We start from the raw sequence: 23,076 nt of genomic DNA on the forward strand, positions 1-23,076 counted from the left end.
TATATATATATATATATATATATATATATATATATATGTATATATATATACATATATATATACACAATACTACTTGTTTCTTTCAAAATATTTGTGACTGGGAATAACTACATTGTAAAAAATAAAAAGTTTTCAGGAGTATTCATATGCACAAGTTATGCACTTCACCAGTCTTCAACCGTCAATATTAGTACATGTAGTAATATTATAGACTCACAGACGAGATGAATATTGAACAAAACCTGATAATAAAGGACAAGATAAAGATGTAGAAATGTTGAGACATGTACATACCTTACTGAACCACCTGTCTGTTCTCAACAGGACCCTTCTGTCTGTGTCAGCTGACTCCAAGTCAACCAGCAGAGGATTCCTCAATTCAACATCTGCCTCGCTTCAGGTGGGGACGAGGAAGAAGGAAGAGTTTCCAATGAAGAAATAGAAAAATGGTTCTGAGTATTATCATTGTACATACATACAGAGAAAAGACAGGAATGGTCCATGAAAATGGGAGGCCACGATATCAAGGAAAATTGCAGGGATTTAACTTTGCAACAGGGAGAAAACGGAGTGTTTGTAGTCGTTTTGAGTTTGTGATAGCACTATAGTCACATGCTGCACAGTAAAATTACTGCCAGCCAGTTGGAAACCAGCTACTACCTTACAGCTATAGCAACTCTACAAGGGTGCTACAGATGGACACATCAGAATACAGGTGAACAAGCCATCGAGGAAGAGGGGTGGAAAAAAATAAAGCTTGACTTGGCTTGACATTCTTTAGAATGTATCCAATATTCAAAGACAGTAAGTAACTGTGTTCAATTTGTGCATTATTTTTGTGCATTCTTCACCATAATAGGTGTTTTCAACATATCATAACACAGTACTGTATAATGTACAGTATGTACATGTAGTGTTACAACAAAAATGCATGCAGGGATTTTGAGTTTGTGGTGAGTTACGGCAAGATAATGTGAACATGAACCAAGTGCAAACATCTCTGCATCCGATGAAGAGCAGTTTTACCCAATATCATAGTCATCATCCCCAGCTGAAGCACCGGGCTGGTCCAGCTCCTCCTCAACTTCATCTGCCTTGGCGATCTCCAGGTCATCTGAATCTGGCTCGCTGTTCAGATCCGGATCCCGCTGGATCAGAGGTTCTGCCTCCTCCTCGTTTTCCGACTCGGATCCGATATCATCCAGGGCGGTGGTGAGGTGGGCGTCGCCCTGTACACCTGCTAGCTCCTGACAAAGCACAGGGCGGGGATGGTGCAATTTCTCTGTTACATGTACAACTTTAAATCACCAGTCTAACATCACAACAAGCAGTGCCTTTGGTAACAAGGTACACTGTAATCAGAGATGACTTCAGTCACTCTCTCTCCCAAGCCATGCCAGTACTGTGCATTGTGTGTATTGTACTCTCTTACACACACACACACACACACACAGACATACAAACCCCCTGTCCGTACTAGCAAACACATGAATACAAACATACACGTGCACACACACATGCAAAAACAAGCATTGTACACAAACACAAACACACACACATACATACACACAGATGCAAGCAAATACACCCATGTGCACACACACAAAACACACCCACACACAAACAGATAATATACATAATACATGTATGCACACACAAATACATGAATATATATCTAAAATAAAAATCACAAAAAACAAATAGGGATTATTGATGTGTGCACTCAGAGAAAGGCACACAGACAAGCCAAAAGCAATACTTCTGGATGGTTGAAGTACATGTAATTAGATATAGAACAAGTGATGTACAATGCTGTGTCATTAATCTTACCTGTTTTCTATGAATACGCTGCAAGTTGAAGAGTGGTCTCTCCTCTTGAAAGTCATGTTTGTCATCCAACACATCCATTTTCAACACCATTCGCTCCTGAAGCTTCCGACGTTCTTTCTGAACTTCCTTCTTCTTCCTATAAGCATGATAAGAAAAGTACATTGGTGCGATGAATGTTCACATAGAATATAATTATGTAGCTATGAAATAACGCATAGAACATTGCTACAAGCTATATTATTGTGCTATATATATATTTATATATATATATATATATTGCACAAGCTCTGTGTACGAGAATGGAAGAACCATTGACCTTGGATTTGGATTTTTCCCATTGACCTTGACATTAAGAAATAATCTATAACGGCCACCGGTCCCGTAGATACAGAAACACTGCCTATTGCGGCCATACAGTGGCTTCATGTCCCTCTGCGCTGAGTTTCAAATCGTAGTTTGCAAGAATTTGGAGTTTTCTACAGGGTAATTTTGGCGATAGCTGCAGGTGCGCGTGTCTAAAGCGTTAGAGCTCAAGTCTTTGTCTGCAAATTTACCAATATTGCACATGTCAGTATCAACCATTTACGGTAGACTTGACATAAGCAGGGTCAGTTGAATTTTGAGACAATATAGACAATTTTATTTGGTGAGAAAGATCAGTGGGTATTGAAATCATGTGTAACTTCTTGCTCTTGATCAATATTTCTATAGTGGCATTTCTCCAGTCCCTTGAGTGGTCGATATTGACAGGTTTGACTGTAAAGACCTTTTGAGTTGTGCTGCCTCTTCTTGCTGTAGCTGGCTCAAATGTTCCTCTAACTTCAGATCTTCCTCCTCTTCTGCACCAGGACCCTGGGGGGAGCTGGGAGGGTGGGGGAAAGTTAACATCACATTTATATGTACATGTATGGATTGAAGATTTGAAGTTTCTTTAGCTACCTACATGTGTACATTAGTGCTTCAAATTCATGCTGGGAACAGGACTGGAGCACATCCAGGTTACAGAGTTTCTTCCCATTTCTTGAGAGTAAATAAGAAATTCAATCATGCTCACTGTCAACAAGTGCAACTTAACAAAACTGAAAAAAGAAAAAGCACACAAAAGAACTTCACGAAGGCATAAAATGAATGTACCTTTGATCTGTGTCTGCCGAGGACTGCAGCATCTCTTTCATCTTCTTTCTCCATCTCTTTCATCTTCTTTCTCCATCTCAGGAGCAACCTGTCAAACAACAGGGTTTCATCCTGTTTCCATGTACATGTATATGCCCCTAACAATCTGCATACTTGTGGGTAGCCCTGTGAGTAAGGTGTGAGTAACCCTGCCTCTGGACCAGAGTTTGAAACCCTCTGGACCAGAGTTTGAAACCCAAAGGCTGTCACTCAGCCTACTTGTATGGTAGTGGAAGGGGTCCCAGACTTCCCCAGTCTTTTGGCTTGGATGCTAAGCCATGGTCCTGTGTTCAAAGAGAGCTACACCCCAAGCTCATAAACAATCCACGTGCACCACACTTAAGCATTGTGAGAAGGGACATGCTCCAGTTTGTGTATGTCAAACCAAAATTATTGTTATGCAGGTTGTACTTTCAGAAGAATAATACAGACCACATCATCATTTATCTATGTTCAAACACTCCGATGGCCCTTTGGATGCACAAAACTGTAAAAGTAACAATGCTGGATAGATGGCAGAGGAAATTGTCTACTGCCACACTGTAAATCATTGACTCTTTCACTTGAACCTGAACCTGTGAACCTGAATCTGGACATGAACCTGAACGATCACTAGTAGATAGCCCTACAAACCTGATATCCTTCCTGCCCAGCAGCTTAATGTCCTGGCAGCACAGTTTGATTTCGCTGGTAGTCAGTGGATGGTTGGCAATCTTCTCATCATCAAAGAACAGCTGCCAAAACACATGCATTTATATTCAATTAAACTACCGAGTGGACAATACCCTATTATGTATACAACACTGAGAAAATCAAACACTGGACAGTTAAGAAATTCTAATGCTGTAGAATGAAAAAAAAAAAAAAACGGCGAAGACATTTGTTACTCCATGAAGATGGAGGTATTGTTGCTATATTGTTTTCAGTCTGGAGCTTATGTGGGAGAGAGACTTGAGACTAGGATGAAAGGTTTGGAATGGTTTTTGGTGGGTGGATAGGTGTGGGGATGGTGATGGTGCAGGTGGATTTTGTGCCACCTGTTGGTTGACCTTGGTACTGCAGCAAGCTTTTGTCAAGTAATGAGTAATCCACTGCTTCTGTTATGTTATGCTGCAGATAGAACTGGTGAGCAGAGGATCATGGTCTTGGAAATTTCAGTTTAACTTTGATCCAGAATGACTTCTACCATGTTGCCACAGATGAACTTTCACGTTTGCTTTTTCATTTTTGATTATGCATTTGTACATTATTGCTAGTGGTATGGATAACATACATTGTTATGATATGAGTAAACTAACCTCATTCTTGGAGGCTAACATGTCCATGTAGCTGTCACTGGTGATGAACTCTGACACGTTGGCCTTGTGAAACAGAGTGAGGTCTCCATCAGCATAGCCCTCTGCCTTCGCTTTCTTCTGTTCCAGCATCTTAAGGTTGACCTGGGGAGTCTGCCCAACATCTACTTCTTTGAAGGCAAACCTTGGATCTAAGAACCTGGGGTCAATCTTGTCAGGAGCGATGAAGCCCTGGACACCAGACATAAAGAATGAGCATTAACATAAAACAATACAACATGGTGGAACCCTCATGAAAGAGAAAGAGAGAAGAAGAAGAATACACCAGCAAAAACAACATGTTTTCCATACAGGAAACATAAATAAAACATTGTCTTACCTCACACACCACAAAGATCTCAGCAGACTCATGTCTGGAGGCCTGTGGTTTGGTAGCATGGACCAGCTTGAAGAGCTGCTGGAAGACCCACAGCAAGGCGTGGTAGTCTTTAGAGCGGAAGACCTTAGTGACAAAACAGCCACCTTTACTCAGGACTTCTGTGGCTAACCTCAGCGCGGCCAGCACTAACTGAGCTGTAGAAACAACATGGCCTCATGTAAGCTGCTGGTCAGGAATGATTACTTCTGCAGATGACTCACCAATCAGGAGTCAGCCTTAACCCCCTCAGTTACATGTACAATGTAAGTACCCTCTAATCAGGGCACAGTCAAACTACTTTGAGCCCTGCCACTTGCAGTACATACAATGTACATAAAATGCACTGATACAGGTAATATATAAAACTGCATAGTATATAACACAACCATGCTTACACATGCCCAAAGTACTGCATGTTCCCTAAATTGTCTTACCCTGTTCACTTGCATCCTTGAGCCAGTTGGAGCCGACGTTTGGAGCTCCATCATGCAGTACACAGTCAGCCTGCCAGGTGGCCAACTCCTTTCTTAGGGCCTAGTGGGCAACACAGTTGGAAGTAGATGACTTATAATTAACACTATATATAACAGTACTCTTCATTCATCTTTCTATGAATACAGTTTCATCAACTGCAGGTTGATAAGTCATTATTATATGATTGTTTGTTTATCAACTGATCTATCCACGTCTCAGAAAACATTGTCCTTGCCATATGTATGGGTAGGTAATGGTGCATAGTACTAGTACAAAATCATTTTTTTGTTGGAGCAGTCCGAAAAAACAGACCTGAAAAAAATCAGTGGACCAGATGTAGGACCGATCAGAAAATTAACACATTGTATCGGCAGGGGTTTCCACGTTTTGAGACTTACCGGTCCAAGAAAATAGGAAGTTCATTAGAGGTTATAGTCATTTCTACCAAGTTTTTACTGCCACACTTGGTCTCAAGACGACTGCTTTCAGTCTGTTCCAAAGTCCCCATAGACATGTGCCAAAGATGACGACACGTCTATCAATCGCTGACGCCACCACGAGTTGGGACATGAGTTTCACAGACAATCAGGGCCAGGTTTAGGTCCAGGCCGGGACCTGATCCTCTGGAACTGAACTGGACCTGTGCCTGAATTTTCTGTATCAGTACCAACCCCTAATAAGAACTAATCAAAGTTCATTATACCTAGATTCAAATGAAGGCAGCTGCTGGAAGAAGCCAAAACATTGGTACACAGATCAACTGTGAGAAAAGAGCTTCACTCAAAAAGCCATGCATTAAAAAAATGTAACCGTGTAAGAAAAGACTTAGTCACAAAGAGGAGATAAGTTACATTCTGCTGCAATACTTAAGAAGTTAAGTTAAAGCGTGTTCCATTATCTGTAACATCAGTAACAAAACCATACCACCACTCTCACAACATTTTGTCCATGTGCACCAAGTGCATGAAGCTGTGTTATGTAGAACTGACCTGTCGACACTTGTCTGTGGTGATGTCTGCCTGGATGGTGCTGACATTAGGGATAGGCTTGATAGGCACCAAATCTATACCTGCAGAGAGATACAATCATGATGAACCAGTACCAACAACATGAATGGCAATGCAAGTTCAGGACTTGTAAAATGCTTACCACAGGTTCAGGTTTCACTAAGAAAACAACACATGCGCACCACTCTTCCTACAAAAGAGATTTTAGAAATTATAGTACATACTTCTTCATTAACAACATGTTATTAGTGGTAACACTAAGTACAGTCTACAACATTACCTATATGGAATGGTGCAGGTCAGGTGGAGGTTAACATCAGAAATACCTGCACAGAGTTCTGACACTGTACTGGGAAAGACTGACACATTTCAAATTTATTTCATTGTACAATGTACTGACAAAACTTACCCACAAGAAGACTGGACACTGGCATGTACTTGGCAGCAACCTGAAGCCTAGTTAAAAAACAACAACCTAGATGCATCATTTCATGTTCACACATGGACATGTTTCCTAAATGATCGCTTTTACCAGCATCACTATAAGCTTTAGGTACATTGTGATCGATAAAAATATTCAGTGGAAACATTGTTCTGAAATAAATGAGTGTTACATGTAGCATTAGATCACTTGAACAGTAAACAATGCTGCAGATTTAACAGTATTACTTGTGTTACATGTATGTATGTAGCCCAAACTTGTCCTGCTGTTCCAGGACAGAAATGTATTTAAAATTTGTTGACAAACAAAACTTCAATCTGACATGTCCAAAATTTCTGAACTTCATGACATAAAGTTGATATAATATATTCTCATACGCTCAAAATGACTTGGGCTCCCAAACATGGGGTGGGCTGGAAAACAACTTAAAGCTAGGTGATGCATATTAATACTAATAAATTCCAAAAGTCTCCCTAATATATTAGGTTAAACTGTAGTAAACCGTGTGTCGATTATACTTGATTTGTGACAGTACTATTAATACTGATATTTACTGCTTTGAATGTAAAGAACCAGAACACCACAGCTTACATAGAGAATAATGAATACACCCCTAGCCATTCCCCTGATACCTACCACCCTCCCGGAGCAGCACACAGGTCCACCAGCACCTTGGACCTCTGCAGGAACCCGTATTTCCGGTTCAGCTGGATCAGTTTGAATGCGGATCGAGCTCGGTAGCCTGGAAACAAAAGTAGAACAAGGACTTCACTCTTCCATACTGACTTGTGACCTTCCAGTCCTCTGGAAAAAGGATTGAGATAGCAGACATCACCACCTTCAGAAGTTCACACACACAGAAACACAACACTACTGTTTACATACTGTATATGTGTACGCCGAGACATGCACATATGCACAAACATACACATGACACATGAATATTATCTTCCCTGGACTACGCTGTTTTATTTTATGATGTGTTTGGATAGTCAGTTAAGATAGAAAAATGTTTTATATGATTTAATTTTCAAACATCAACATGTACGCCTCTTATGTACATAATGTATATGATGCTGATAATGTGATCATTGTAAACTTTGACAGTGCAATTCAGGTAGCCCTGGCTACCTGTAAAACTGTTGTCATTAAGAAACTGAAACTGAAATTAGCGTGTGATCCATGATCTCCAATTACCGTCACCGGTGGCAGTTTCTCTTTACACATGACAGAAAGTACCGTCACGGCCCCCCGCTGAACCGACCCAGGACCAGGTCCGGAGGTGGCTCAGGTCGGTTCGCGGAAATACTCACTGTCATACACCCCTTATTTCCAATGACGTTTAACCGACGTCGACTCGAGTGTAAATGCACCTTAGTTTCCTGTGCTGACGGGGGGGTTTCCATTGCTGAGCTGGCCTCATCACTGGACTGGGTTTACGGAAAAGGCTGGGCTGTCTACCTGGGTTGTCTACCTGGGCTGTCTACCTGGGCTGGCTATCACGACAGGCTACTTGGACCTACGAAAGCCCATTAGGACAAAAGCTGTTTTAGCAGTAGGGGTTGTTTCTGCTCAGCGAAGAAGCTGTGTCTGAAGGATCTGTGTGTTATTATGTGAATGACCTGTGTGAAGTGGCAGTGTGTGAAGGAGCTGTTTGTGAAGCAGCTGTGTTTGAAGGAGCTGTACATGTATGTGAAGGAGCTGTGTTTGAAGGAGCCGTGTGTGAAGGGGCTTTGTGTGAAGCAGCTGTGTTTGAAGGAGCTGTGTATGTTACATGACCCAGAGGTTCTGGGTTCGAATCAGTTGATATGCCACCGACCTTGTGCGCTTCGAAAGGGCTCTTAACACGACTTTCCTTCCTTCACTTGGGTAGAGAAAAGAGTATCTAGTTTCGGTAAGGACCCTCCCTTAGATAGGACAAAGAACCCACCACACGTACGGAAATGACTAGGGGTCCTCCCTTCCCAGTGTAAGTGGTTCAAAATCTTAAGTCCTATGGCCACACCTGAGGTAATTGCTGTCGTATTGAGGTCACGTGAGTTAGCGCCGAATGGCAGCAGTTCCAGATCCTTGCACTTTAGCAACGCTTATTTTAAGCTCCTCACAATTCAATTGTCGATCCTAATGTATGGCACAGAAGCCTGGACTCTGACAGCCACTAAAGAACGGCTCCTGGATGCCTTTGACCAACTAGCCACCAGTCTTAAGACTAATCCAATCAGCCCAATAAGTCGTGTTAATAGCCCTTTCCAAGGGCACAAGATCGGTAGCATATCAACTGATTTGAACCCAGAACTTCTGGGTTATGTAACACACACAATAGCTTAACACATAGCTTCTTTCTTCATTGGGCACAAACAACCCCTACTGCTAAAACAGCTTTTGTCCCAATGGGCTTTCGTAGTTGCAAGTAGCATGACATGATAGCCAGCCCAGGTAGACAGCCCAGGTAGACAGCCCAGCCTTTTCCGTAAACCTGCACTGGACTTCCACTGTTCCAGTGCTGACCACCACTTCCAGTGCTGAGAAAGGAGGCCGCTACTTTTGTATATTTGCCATCGGTTACTTACTAGTTACCCGTATTTAAACTAAACTCTATACTATAGCTCCTCTCCCAATCTGTTACTTACTAGTAGTTAAAGGGACATAATGTAGAAATATGGTGCCAAAATTTCAAATGTTCTGAACTTTAAAATCTCCAGTGATATTGACATTTGTAACTTATTTCCAACTTATCTGCGTCATTTTATCACATTTCTAGCACTAATTAACAACGCCAAAGTAAGCCACGACCAAATTCACTTACTTCCGGGTAGCCTACCGGAAGTAAGCCGGCCGTAGATTCCGAATCGACCGTTGCGGTCGCAGATCCTCGGAGCTTCGCGGGGACTTTCAACAAACTTCAGTAACGATTCGAGCGAGCCACCGAACGCGTTCTTAAGCGCACTTTGGTTCGTCGGAGAGTTGGATAAAATGGCGGACAACTCAAGCGGCGGAGGGAAGTGCGCATATTTCGAGACGTTCTCACGGCACAACAAAGTCGTATCAATACGTTGTAAATATTGCTGTGCAGTGTAATAAGGTAGACTCAACTCATAATGTAGAAAAATGGCCGAAAACAGTGACTTTCTTTTTTAGATTATGTCCCTTTAAACCTGCATGGGTTTGCCATGTAATTTGCATTAAATTGTGACTGTCTCATGTCTGCAATTATGTTATCTTTGTTCCTGTGGTTATACCTCAAAATACAATCGTCTAAGTGGAGATCATTAGATTCAATATTGCCCAAGTTTGATGCTACCGTTGATAAGTAGACGATAAACAACAAGTTCCAAACTCAGATTCGCTGTTTTGCCCCCCTCCCCCAAGAAAAAAAAACAGCTGATCATCATAGTCAAACTCTAAAAACCATTACAATATCACGAAAAAAAATCTTATTTCCGTGCACGTACCTGTTTCCTTAGCTAACTTATAGAATTTGTCCTTCCGATGCTGCCCTGTTTTCCCTTTCTTTCCCATTTTAAACTTGGTTGATTTGGAGAGACCGCTGTCCGAGGTCTACACACGTGTGGACTTTCTTTAGTGCCAAGAGGAACTACATGCGGCAATTTCAAACACTTAACGTTATAACTGTAACAGTGGTGTTCAAGGACTGCTAAACCGAAGACGCCTAATGGCTTACTCTGGTTGTTTCATAACCTTAAGTCTATATTGGACAATGATTGGAGAAGAATGAATGTTGTCCACATTATAAAGCAACAGAGAGAAATCTTGAGAATTCTTTGTATTCACTGTCTGAAGATTTCGTTAGAACGAGGTTTCTGATGAATCAGAAATCCTCTTTAGCCTCTTTCACACCCTCAGCTGAACTATCCCAGAAGGCGCGCAATGACGTCACGAAAGCCGCCATCTTGGTTGGTGCACATGGTGGACGTGACGACGGTGTCTTCTCAGTAAAGCCGATATAACACGGTGAGTAGCCTTCTGCAGCAAACCCAAGGGCTCCTGTGTCAGAGTAATAGCTGTGCTATCCTTATGCATACACTAATCCAACCTTGCAACAAGTCCTGGGGTGTGGCGCGATGTTTTCTACGGGCATATGCTAAGGTAGTGAGGGTGGGAGGGGGGCAAAACCGAAGTGCATAATTTTGTGCTACGTTTTTGTATTGTGCAACATCATTAAAAAGATAGATATCCTTATTTTGTCACCACGAAGCAAAGTAATTACGACTACCTCTTCATTCTCAAGGTAAGATGCCTTTGCATCATAGAATTGACTAGTCAGCCTCATGTATATTTTAATTTTTATGTAACGTTATGGTCTGCTACTTAGGCTAAGTACCGTGATCATACTTTTTAACATTCGTGCCATACGGAACGGTTTACGCATACTTTACTGATTATCCTAGTCATAGTATTTATGAAAGTTGTCTAGTGCAAATGATCACGGTAAGGGGGTCCACTAAGACTAAGGCTAAGTAAGACTAAGAGCTATATACATGTATATGCATTTTTCCTGTCCTGTGTGACTATGACTGACTGACCTGTCCTGTAAATGTTACTTTGAAGAAAAAAGAACAGGGGTGCCTAAGCATTTGCATGAATCCTATGAAATTTGTACGAATATTATGTGATACATACAAATGACTACGCGAAAACGCTCAAATCTTATGAAAATCGCACGAATCACTATGTGAAAACGTACAAACCTTGTGTGACACACACGAACCTTATGATGATTTGCACAAACCTTATGCGAAATCGGCCAACCACTGCCGGGGTCACGTGACAACAGACGGAGCGGTATTTTCAAGATGGCAGCTTCGACTTTTTCGGCGACGGAAAAATATAATGTAATGCGCAAAAATGAAGCAAAACAGTAGCCCGCAGGCTATCAAATACGTCTTTGTGGCGGTATATGTCCATTCCATGCCTTGACAGATAAATATCATGGGTAGAAATGCTCAAAATCATTGCTTCTCACCAGCCACTGTTTTGCATAAGGTTTGTGCAAATCTCATAAGGTTCGTGCGTTTCGCAGTGATTCGTGCAATTTTCATTAGATTGGTGCGTTTTCGCATTGTGATTTGTGCATATCACATGATAATATTCATATGAATTTCATAGGGTTTGTGCAAATGCTTAGGCACCCCTGAAGAAGGATGGAACAGAGCAGCTTTATTTCCATATCAATTACGACAAATTTATGATTATTAGATTCTGATTTGCACAATTACCATCTAATTATATGAAGCACAACTTTATCTTCGTGCCAAAAATCATGACAGTGATCCCTTTGTTGAGGTATTCTCTAAGTTACAAAAGGACCATTGGTACAAAAATACACACAAATGCTACCAAAATTGTAACATTCTTGGCAAAGGTAATCAGGGCTCGAAATACTGGGTGCAGGTGCACCCAAAATTAGAGCTGTGCACCCAATTATTTTCTGTGGGTGCACAGGGTGCACCCAAATATTTTCATAGGCTTATGTATCTAAAGATATCAAAGTATACTAGTATACATCATATTCTTGACATCTAAGTGTTAGAAAGATAATAAAAATGTCTGTCGTGGTACTAAGAATTTGACAGCTTGTAGCTAAGTTTTAATATTAGGTTTTTCTGACTTTTCTACTTAAATTCAGGTGGTGCACCCAAAATTTTTGTGGTGCACCCAATTGTTTTAGCTGGGTGCACCAGTGCACCTAATCCCAAAAATGAATTTCAAGCCCTGGTAATATAATGGACCGATCTGAAGCCCCGCCCCCTGTTCGATCATGGTTCTATTTCTAACATCTCCATCAAAAATAGCTATTCTGTCCCACTGGGGCAGTTTAGAATAGGGGGTACTATTTGTTCGATATGGCGTTCGACAGGATCTGTCCATTATGTGTTGAATGTGTTGAATAGCTATGTGTTAGTGGAAATCACTGGACCTCTCCTCACTGCATACCCATGGCGACTCTACCACTGGTCCAGATGTAAAGAAGGTGTGGAAAAGTGCAATCATAATAACTGACATTTCCCATTTCCGCTTTGTGCTGGTCCGTTTTCCTTATGGTCTCTCCAGGTTCCCCCAAAGAACACCTTTCCTCCACTGTCTTGTATAGTAGTAAAACTATAATAATAGGATTTTTGAAAGGTCAGTCAAAATCAAGTCATTAGTCAAAAATCAGTTTGCAGGGTTCTAGCTAGGATAAAATTTTAGCGTAGTGGTAAAGGCGCGGGAGCGAAGCGACCAAGCTCGAGGGCGCGAAGCGCCCGAGGGGGGGATGGTGTGGAAGGGGGGTTTCCCCCCTTCCACGGTATGGAGCTTTTTGAAAAATAGAATTAAAATTGGCCATTCTAAGAGACTTATAAAAGGAAAATTGTTGTTTTCTCACTATGTATTCTTGATGGGTAATTCTTATACTTTTTTTTCTTATTCTTATACTTTTGCATCTTGTCACTGTTACCCAAGTACAAAGGACCTTGTCACTAGTACCTTGTCACAAGATATCTTAACTCAGACACAGGAACAAAAAATTAACAGGAAAACCTAGAAACAGGTAAGTAACATCATTTTACTGAAAAGTTAAGTCAAATCAAAGTTAAGAATTAATTTCAAAATTCTGTAATCATTTCTACATACATTTCAAAATTTGCTTAGACTTTCTCAATGTTCCTCCATTTCAATGCAATGTTCAGAATACAGTGCAGTATTCAATTTCATGGCAGTGGGAACAATGTTTACAATACTTCAAAAAGAATGGCTGCATCACACTGCCATAATCTTGAAATGTTAGATTGGGCCTTGAAAAATATCATATAAAGTAATACATTTGACCTGTATATATGTAATCTGTTCGCAATTTGAGTTGTTGATTACATCCTAGGCTTAGGCCCAAAATAGACCATGACAGAAGAAGTGCACCGACTTTGTGTAAGGCTAGCTACAAATATCAGCACCTAAGCCTCTCTGCATCTCTTGTTTATTAATTCTAGAACTTTAGTTAGACTCAGAGAAAGAACACAGAACACACTTTACATTTTACACCTCCCCCTGCATGTCATATCGTATTGCTGATTACTCTGCTGGCATTACGGGAAGATAGAAAGAAAGCACGCTCGTTTGAGACCTGTGTAAATTGTTACTCCAGTTGAAATTCATACACACCAAATATGGTTTAATGTATTCATCTAGTATGAGGCAGGTAGCACCAGGGAAACATTCCCACGGTTTGCCTACACAAGGCTCCGCCCACACCAGACACTCCGGCACCCCAGCCTGCTGGCGGTAAACTTTCCACAAAGGCTGAAAAACTTAACTCCGCCCTTTTGGGGGCGTTGTCCAGTCAGGTTGTTATTTGTGGGGAGGGCTGGCGGAGTTTGGATTTTCCAAAACATAAAATGAAAACGATGATTAAATGACAATAACAAACGCTCAGAAAACATATATCTGATGGCAACAGTGTTCCAACTTTCTAAAAAATATTTCACATTATATATTGTTAGTTTAGTTTGACTTTCTACTCTGATAAAATGACCAAAAGTATCTGCTACTGTGACGAACTTTCAACGCTCCCCCAAGCACAGCCAGATCGGGGTGTGCCATGATCTAAGTGTCTGGGGGACAAGTGTCTGATTATTTTTTTTTCGCCTCCATAAAAATGTTATTAATGGAGTTTAGTGGAAGCAATCACGCAAGTTACGAGGAAAATAATTGTTGAGAATGGGGAGGAAACATATTTGTAGTTGTATTTGTACAAGTTCCACGAAAAAATTGTTATACTAGGACACTCCCTCGAGGCAAGTTGTAATGAGCCAGCCTAGCCCAAATATGTCATCAAAGAAAGCCGACACTCTAGGTTTGCCACATGGGAGTGCATGAAGACCCAGCCCTGTGCGCACTGGGGGACTCGACAAGTCACGGCAGGTTGTTCCCGCACGTGTATTTGTGTTTTGATCGTTGCGATTCCCTCCGAAAACAACGTTTTTCACATTTGATCTGGCATTACAATTATTGCACAAATAAATAAAGTCAAAATGCCGCTACTCTTTATTGAAAATAAGCGTAGCGGCCCCAAAATAAGCGTAGCGGTCCAAAATTTTAACGTAGCGGGCCGCTACGCAACTTTGCGCTAGCTAGAACCCTGGTTTGTTTGAGTACTAGTAACTGCTACTTGTATTTGGCATATCTTATTACCTGGATATCTAACGTTTATCACCTTGGGGATATGCATATTGTCACCTTACCAGGTTTGACAGTATAAACTATAATGTTTTGTGTCATTATTTCAGGCAAGATGTCGTCCCGTTTTTTTGCCACTGGCAGTGACAGCGAGAGCGAGTCATCATCTGAGTCGGAGGAGCAGACAGTAGTGCAGTCCAAGTCTACTGTTACAACAAAGTTAGTCACTTCTCACTGTCACTTCTTCTTCTTCACCGCATATCAAATTATCATATCACTATCATACTACTGACTTATAATTAGTGATACAGTATACAGGTATATGTGAACATTGCACACAGTCTACCTTTGGGCAGAACTGGGGTCTGTCATAGGACAAATCAGGTCCGGAGATTCAGGTTGACTTAAATTTTAGTTAAAATCTGAACCCATGGCAAACAAACAAACAAACAAACAAAGGAATCTTTCTCAGTGCAAATTTCACAATGTATGGCTTATGAACGGTTGGTTTAAAACAAAGTACTAAAAGTGAGAGATAGGTCTCTGCAAGTCTTGAAATCGTTAAATTGGTTCCTGATATTAAGTTTTTATTTTAACTTGCCTAACACTAATGGTGCCCCAACGACCCACTAGAAGGTCAAGGGATAGGTGAGGTGAGGTGGTGAATTGTTTTTACAAGTCCAGTTCTAGTCTGGTGTACAGGTACACAGTCCTATAATCTGTACAAGTTGCATAAATGCTACATTTGTGTTTCTTTCTAGAGTTTTTGCCTTCAGCGATGATGAAGAAGAAACTAAGCGAGTTGTGCGGAGTGCCAAGGACAAAAGGTAAGATCCTGAAGGCAAAGAGGCTGAAAGGTTTGAAAACACAATATTTCTTCAGGACAATACTTGGGATGAAATATAATGATGTATATATATTCTGTTATATTTTATCTTACTTCTTACCTCATGACCTCAATGAAAAGCAGCCAGCAGGCTGATTTGAGCTTATCATGAATATGACAAAGGTTGAGACAAGCAAAAACACTTTTGTGCACCCAAAATTGGAGCTGTGCATCTTATTTCTGACTGGTGGTACAACAGTGCACCTTGATATTTGTGCAGGGTTACATGACATGTACATGTATGTACCCAAAGGTACTATACTGCATCAGTATATCTATTAGTATGTTCTTGAAAAAATTTAGCAACAACAACAACTTAAAAAATTGCATTACTTGTTTAAAACTTTGAAACCTAAGCTACAGAGTTTGGGGTCAAATTTGCATATCTCCAAAGCATGAAACTGAGTTGGCAGATATTTCTGATACTACTGTGTGCACCAAAAATTTACTCTATGCACCTAATATGTAGGTTTTGTGCACTGTAACGGTGAAGGTATTTGTAAAAATGAGTTTTGAGGAGTTTAAGCTTCATCCAGATAATGTTCAAATACTTGAGCACAATCATGTTTGTTTTATTCCAGGTTTGAGGAACTCCAAAATGTCATCAAGCAGTTGCGTAACCATAAGAAGATCAAGGATATATCCAAAGTCTTGGAAACGTTTGAAGACCTCACCAAAGCCTTGCAGAAATCACAGAAAGTTAGTATTGATATTGTTATGAGTCATATGACTTGTGCATACTGGTAACTGGTAAAAGGTGCAGAATAGCAGAACCCTGCTGTACTGGTACTGGACCTGAATTTATCAGGTTGATCAGGTTTATTGACTGGGATGGCAGGTCAGGGACGCCACTTTGACAGATAACATAACATAACCATTAAATTACAGCCACCTACATACATAATTGCAGCACAGAACAACACTTTTGTAAGAACTTAGTGAAAGTCTTTTTTTTCTATACATTTATACCTATATGCAGGGCCCAGAATACACTTGTGGGTCAACTTGCACGTGTGCAAGCTCAGCCAAAAGTTACTTGCACCAAAAGAAAATAACTTGCACAACCTAAAGTAGTGTACTATTTACCCTTTATCTCCTCTTCTATAAATTTACAAATGTACTAGTACGTGAGTAAAAGGGGATACATGTATATGAAGATACATGTATGTACATGGGATACCACATATTTGGATATTTGTTTTTCCGTAGTGCATTTCATTGTTGGTTTTAAATTGTACAAACAGTTTCATAAAAAGGTGAATTTAGGCTTAATTTAAAGACAATATCATGGTGTATGAGGGCTTGAAATACTGGGTGCATGTGCACCCAGGTGCACCCAAAATTGGAGCTGTGCACCCGATTATTTTCGTGCACCCAAATATTTTCATAGGCTTATCAGGGCTCGAAATACACTTTTCAGTCAGGGTGCAAGTTAAGCCAAAGGTAACTTGCACCAAAAGAAACTTACTTGCACAACCCAAAATAGTGAACTGTTAACCCTTTATTCTTCTTCTGAAAATTTGCAAATATATGGGGATACATAAAGACCACATGTTTGGATATTTGTTTTCCAAAGCGTATTTTATTTTGGATTTCAAATTGTACAACAAATGTGAATTTAGGCTTAATTTCAGACAATTTAATGTCTACAACTTGATAAGATCAATATATTTCTTGTGGACTCTTCGAGTGACTTCCATCACTATTCTTAACCATCGCTAGAACAACTCAATACAAACACATATAACTGGAAAATCCAGTTGATCATATCAAAGTCACTAAATTGTATGCAAAATGTATTTACTCATATGCAAATCAAGGTAAGACAACACCATAGGAATTATTAGCATTATAGAGATTGAATTGTCTTCAAATTTTGTTTACCTGGATGTCTAACCAAGTTTAGAAATAACAAATTTAGGCTATTTTTTTATTCAGTGTTGTTTTCTTTTACCTTTCAATGGCAGACAATATTCTTGGTGTGTGTAAGCTTTTTCTAAAGTCAGGTATTAGTGGATAAAAGTAACTTGCACTGGTGCAAGTTTGGTCCAAACTTACTTGCACCACACCAATTTTACATGCACAAACTTGCATATGCATGTGGTATTTCGAGCCCTGCTTATGTATGTAAAGATATCAAAGTATACTTATATCATAATATTATTCTTGACATCTGAAAAAGTGTTAGAAAGATAATAAAAATGTCTGTCATGGTACTTTAAGAATTTGATAGCTTGTAACTAAGTTTTATTATTAGAATTTTCTGACATTCTACTTAAATTTAAGCGGTGCACCCAAAATTTTTTTGGGTGCACCCAATTTTTAAAGCTGGGTGCACCAGTGCACCTAATCCCAAAAATTCATTTGAAGCCCTGCGTATGTATACATAAGCTTTAATGTCAGTGGATAAAAGCAACTTGCACTGGTGCAAGTTTGGTCTGAGAGTACTTGCACCACAGCAATTTTACATGCACAAACTTGTATGTTCATGATTGTGGTGGTATTTCGAGCCCTGATATGATACCTCTTAGCTAACTGGTTTACTTTTTTACCTTAATAGGTTGGTGTCTAGCACAATTGGATGTTATATTTTGTACCAAAACAATTTTGCTACCAAGGAATCTGTTTGTTGCAGTATTTAACTACTGGTGTTTTAAAATCCTATCTTCAATGTAAACAATGCTTATAACTGCTAACTGTGAGTTTGACTGTAGAAACTTGGTAGAATTGACTATTCACTAATTAACTCTAAATCTACTATTAATCTCTTCTATTATTTTCTTTGACCAGTAAGCCCCCAAATGTGTAGATGCATGCCGATATAATGTGTTCATTTTCTATTTTGTCCAAAACCCAGTCCACTGATATTTTCAGGTCCAGTTTTATGGACTGGTCCAAAAAGATTTTTTTGAGTGAGCCGTTGGGCATGCCGCTAATGGATAATATTCTTCATAATTTCTCAGAGTGACTTGGTGATGAATGCATCATGATCTTCCCTGATTTCTTGCAGGTTATTGAGAAGGAGGGAGGTGTGCCCAGGTTTTATATACGAGCACTGGTTGAACTGGAGGATTTCGTCAATGAGGTAATAGTCTGTCTGTCAAATCAGTAACGGGCATATGTACAAATGTACTTGGTATAGAAATCAGTCCTAGCTGGTTGAACACAATAGTACCAAAGTCCAAGGCTAGATTGGAGTTGAGCAGGTACATGTTTTCTTATGATTTGATATCTGCCTACACATGTTCTGGTGCATGTACTGTGTATTAAATGTTAATTTGTTTTTAAGCTAACTAGTCATCCAAAGTTTCCAGTAACTGATATGTTTTAAACCCTCATGTATAACAGAATCAAATCATAAGAAAATGTACCTGTACATTGATCAGTAGCCATTTTACTAAAACAGTTGATCTGAAAGACATATAGGAAGCTCTAGAATGATGATTGTACTCATACTTTGTTTATTTATTTTTTGATCTTATAGGGTGGCCCCTTCAGTCAGCAGACTGATTTCCAAGGGAGCCCTGTACTTGACATTGACATTGTGGAGAGAACCCAAAAGATTGAGATTGTAGGAGTCAAAGGTGAAAGAGGTGTAGGTACAAACCTATTGGTACAAGCCCAACGAGAGGGCACAAGATGTTGGAGAAGTATGATTTTGATTGATGTTTAACCCTCACCATACTGTTTCCCTCCCCACAGACCTGGGAGGACAGGGAGGGACGCAAGAAGCTGAATAAGGTTAACTCCAAGGCCTTGACCACAATGCGTCAGAAGCTTCGCAAGTACAACCGTGACTTTGAAGCCAAGATCGCGTCGTACCGTGAGAACCCTGATGCCGGGGACGATCAGGACGGAGCGGAGGACGACAGAGACAAGTCGGACTCGGACGATGATGATGATGATGAGGCCCAACAGCAGAAGAAGAAGCCAGCAGCTCCAGCTGAGGCTCCCGACATGAAGAGCCAGTTTCTGAAGGGTGGAGACAGCGAGGTATGTACATGTAGGAACTGGAACTGACTTCAAAATTGGCATTTTAACCTTCCATTGTGTTTTCATAATAAGTTAGGAAAGAATGGAGCCGTAATTAATATTGATAGATGGGCATGAAAGAATTCTAAATCTAATTTTTGGAGCCATATTGTTGACGTCATCAGGTTTTATTGCCCCTAATATTATTTTTTTCTATGAGAAAATACACGCACTTTGGTACATACCATTGCAATGAAACTATGTTTTTCATGTGCATAATGATGAAAGCTATAAACTCACGGTTGCGCAAATTGATATCTATTAACAATCTGTCGTAATTGGAAAATATTTGTTTTCATCTAATTAAAAAAAATAATCTTTTTTTAATAACTACAGATCATTAGTAGATATCAATTTGCGCAAGAGTGAGTTTGTAGCTTTCATCATTGTGTACACGAAAAACATAGTTTCATTGCAGTGGTATGTACCAAAGTGCTGTATTTTCTCATAGAAAAAAATAATATTAGGGGCAATAAAACCTGATGACGTCATCAATATGACCCAAAAAAAATCAGATTAGAATTCTTTTTTGCCCATCTATCAATATTAGTTACGGCTCCATTCTTTCTTAATTCATTAATAAGAAAACGATGGAAGTTCAAAATGCCAATTTAGCCAAGCTAAATACCTTAAGGGAGATCTTTGTACGGAGAATGTCACTTTTAGCCTAGTATTGCAAAGCTATTTTACAATTACATATCAGTACCAGGTCGTGTGGCTTGCTTTTCTTTTATCGTTTACAAGGTGTTCATAACTAGTTAATAACAAACAAACTGAACCATAGAGATTTTCTTTGACTTTGGAATTCTATAATATTTGCACCAATTTGTTTTGGATTTTTTTTTTTATACAGACGAAACTTGATGTTTGTGCAGATGTCATCCATTTAATGGATTTAACATGGGAAAATGTAGATTTATAGTAAATTCTACAACCTATCTTCTGCTACAGGGCAGCGATGACAGTGACATGGACTGGCCGTCAGACTCCGACAGTGAATCTTCAGACTCCTCTGAACCAGAGGGTGGCTATACCAACATGGCAGCCAAGTTCTTAAAAAAGTAAGACACTCAGTTTTCCTCTACCCCTATGGTATGTATCATTGCATTGTTGTGTTTTGTAAAATGAAGATTGATTTGCACATGTATATCGCCTTAATTTTATAAAGTATAAGCCTTCAGTCTTAACAAAGTATGCAACCACATCTAGACAACATTTATCACTGTACATGGATTCACTTTGGTATGTATGATAAAATTTGCTGAACATCAGAACTCTAATTCGATGGGTGATTAATGCCTACATGTATATTTAAGTCCAGCCAAAACAAGAGACATATTAAAGTGGTCTTCCGTGTACATGTGTCAAAAACATATAGCAGTCCCATTTTTATTAAACAGCATTAATGACATTACCTGTCATGTCATGTCTGAATGCCATCAGTTTTCAATGCACAGTTGTCTTTTGTCTGAGTGCGTCATTCTGCCTTGCCCCCTGTGTATATCCCCAGGACCACAGCAGCAGAGGAAGCAGCGAAAGCCGCCAGGAAACAGGAGAAGAAGGAGCGTAAGGCTCGGGAGCAGCGCAGGGAGGAGGAGGAGAGAGAGATGGAGGAGGGGGAGTGGACGGAGGTGCAGAGAGGAGCTCCCATGGCTATGGTCAGTACTGATACTGTTGTTACACTACGGTAGAGTGGAGGGGGAGTGGACGTAGGTGCAGAGAGGAGCTCCCATGGCTATGGTCAGTACTGATACTGTTGTTACACTACGGTAGAGTGACAGTGGAGGGGGAGTGGACGGAGGTGCAGAGAGGAGCTCCCATGGCTATGGTCAGTACTGATACTGTTGTTACACTACGGTAGAGTGGCAGTGGAGGGGGAGTGGACGGAGGTGCAGAGAGGAGCTCCCATGGCTATGGTCAGTACTGATACTGTTGTTACACTACAATTATCGGACAAACTCAAACAAAGACACGGTTTGGCAGAAAAAGGAAAAAGTTTAATCAAGTAAAACTTTTTCGGAGAAAAACACAGCACTAATACTACATCAACAATTATGATAAAATTCTTAACCTTCAATAACATTTGGTGGAGAAAGGGGTGGAGGAGGGTGAAAAGGGAGAAGAGAAGAAACGTGCTACCCGCCTGCCCAGCAAACTTCAAGTGACGTCACTCTCACGTGTTCCGGGTCAAAGGGCAAACGGGCCGCACAAAGACAGATACAGTTTGCGATTAATTAATAAAAATTACAAGATGAAATTTTTCTCAAATTATCGGACAAACTCAAACAAAGACACGGTTTGGCAGAAAAAGGAAAAAGTTTAATCAAGTAAAACTTTTTCGGAGAAAAAACACCAAAATAAAAGGCCAAACCGCTAAAAGAAAAGAAATAATATCATAGACACATTTAAAAACGAATAATCAAGAAAACACCACCACCACACTAACAATGAACATATTACCAAACGATTAATACTCTAAACGGTTACTCTAAAACACTGCAATGTCTTCAACGACGCTATGAGACATCTTCTTCCTCTGGATATACGTTACCATTCTATAACACAAACGTAACCTTAGGCTAGTAACTCAGGGAACTCGCAAATACAGACTAATGCCGTCAACTTATGAATATACTTTAACCTTCTAAATTAGAGCAAAACCTAACGTGGTACTCAATAGAACTTGTTAATACAGTAGATGATCCTCGGAACGTCGGTCGCATGCGACACCATAATAATACCGGACAAAAGGGAGACATCTTAATCTCCATTACTGGAACATACAACACCCTCTCTGCACATTGTAAAGTCTTAGACCACCTGGCTCTGATCAGCAACATTCTTGTTTACTGCAAACCATTTAAAGTGAACTGCTTAGTAAGGTCGAAACCGTATTTGGACATAAAGTAATATTTTCGCTGAAACATAAGGAAAACTTAATATCACTGACCACGTGGTCGCCTAAATGAGTCCGAGGTAACTGAGAGCACTTAATCCTAAGTAAGACTTCCGGTGTGAAAGGCAACTGCTGGCGAGGCGTATGTCCCGTTTGTTTCTCAAATCCTACTGCACACATAGTAGTCCAAGCTCAATTTGAGCTGGCATAGTCCATAAACACAACAGAATAAACAAACCTTAAAACCTATTCTATTGATAAGGGCAATCCAATATGGAGTTCTCCTGGAATACCGGAATGTCAACTCTAGTCCGAAGTCGAACTGCTCAGAATGATAATCCGAATGATGTCATCGGGAAGGTGATCTGTAAGTCGGTTATGACTGCCTTAAATATGTGCGGTATTAACCTGGAACGCAGAAGTGGCTGGCAACAGCCACAGCTCCCTAGCA

At 40.2% G+C, this 23,076-nt stretch overlaps 2 protein-coding genes across 2 annotated transcripts in view; one reads left to right on the forward strand and one right to left on the reverse strand.

Moving 5' to 3' along the window:
• LOC118425449 (pre-rRNA 2'-O-ribose RNA methyltransferase FTSJ3-like) overlaps positions 1–10,261 on the reverse strand; it is a 22,280-nt gene extending 12,019 nt beyond the window's left edge. The window contains 14 exon segments of the mRNA XM_035834266.1: positions 295–394; positions 1,027–1,247; positions 1,831–1,966; positions 2,597–2,692; positions 2,965–3,017; positions 3,019–3,052; positions 3,637–3,737; positions 4,302–4,529; positions 4,678–4,871; positions 5,151–5,250; positions 6,180–6,259; positions 6,607–6,653; positions 7,276–7,381; positions 10,092–10,261. Coding sequence (XP_035690159.1) covers positions 295–394; positions 1,027–1,247; positions 1,831–1,966; positions 2,597–2,692; positions 2,965–3,017; positions 3,019–3,052; positions 3,637–3,737; positions 4,302–4,529; positions 4,678–4,871; positions 5,151–5,250; positions 6,180–6,259; positions 6,607–6,653; positions 7,276–7,381; positions 10,092–10,158 — 1,563 coding nt within the window. The 5' untranslated portion in view covers positions 10,159–10,261.
• Positions 10,262–10,459: 198 nt separating this feature from the next.
• Positions 10,460–23,076, forward strand: part of LOC118425440 (eukaryotic translation initiation factor 3 subunit C-like) — a gene marked incomplete in the record, with an annotated part of 37,691 nt that continues 25,074 nt past the window's right edge. Inside the window, 8 exon segments of the mRNA XM_035834256.1 lie at positions 10,460–10,611; positions 14,922–15,030; positions 15,573–15,638; positions 16,279–16,396; positions 18,708–18,782; positions 19,400–19,690; positions 20,681–20,790; positions 21,240–21,387. Of these exon segments, the coding sequence (XP_035690149.1) occupies positions 14,927–15,030; positions 15,573–15,638; positions 16,279–16,396; positions 18,708–18,782; positions 19,400–19,690; positions 20,681–20,790; positions 21,240–21,387 (912 nt within the window).

This window comes from Branchiostoma floridae, chromosome 11, assembly GCF_000003815.2.
Source record: "Branchiostoma floridae strain S238N-H82 chromosome 11, Bfl_VNyyK, whole genome shotgun sequence".
NCBI lineage: Eukaryota > Metazoa > Chordata > Leptocardii > Amphioxiformes > Branchiostomatidae > Branchiostoma > Branchiostoma floridae.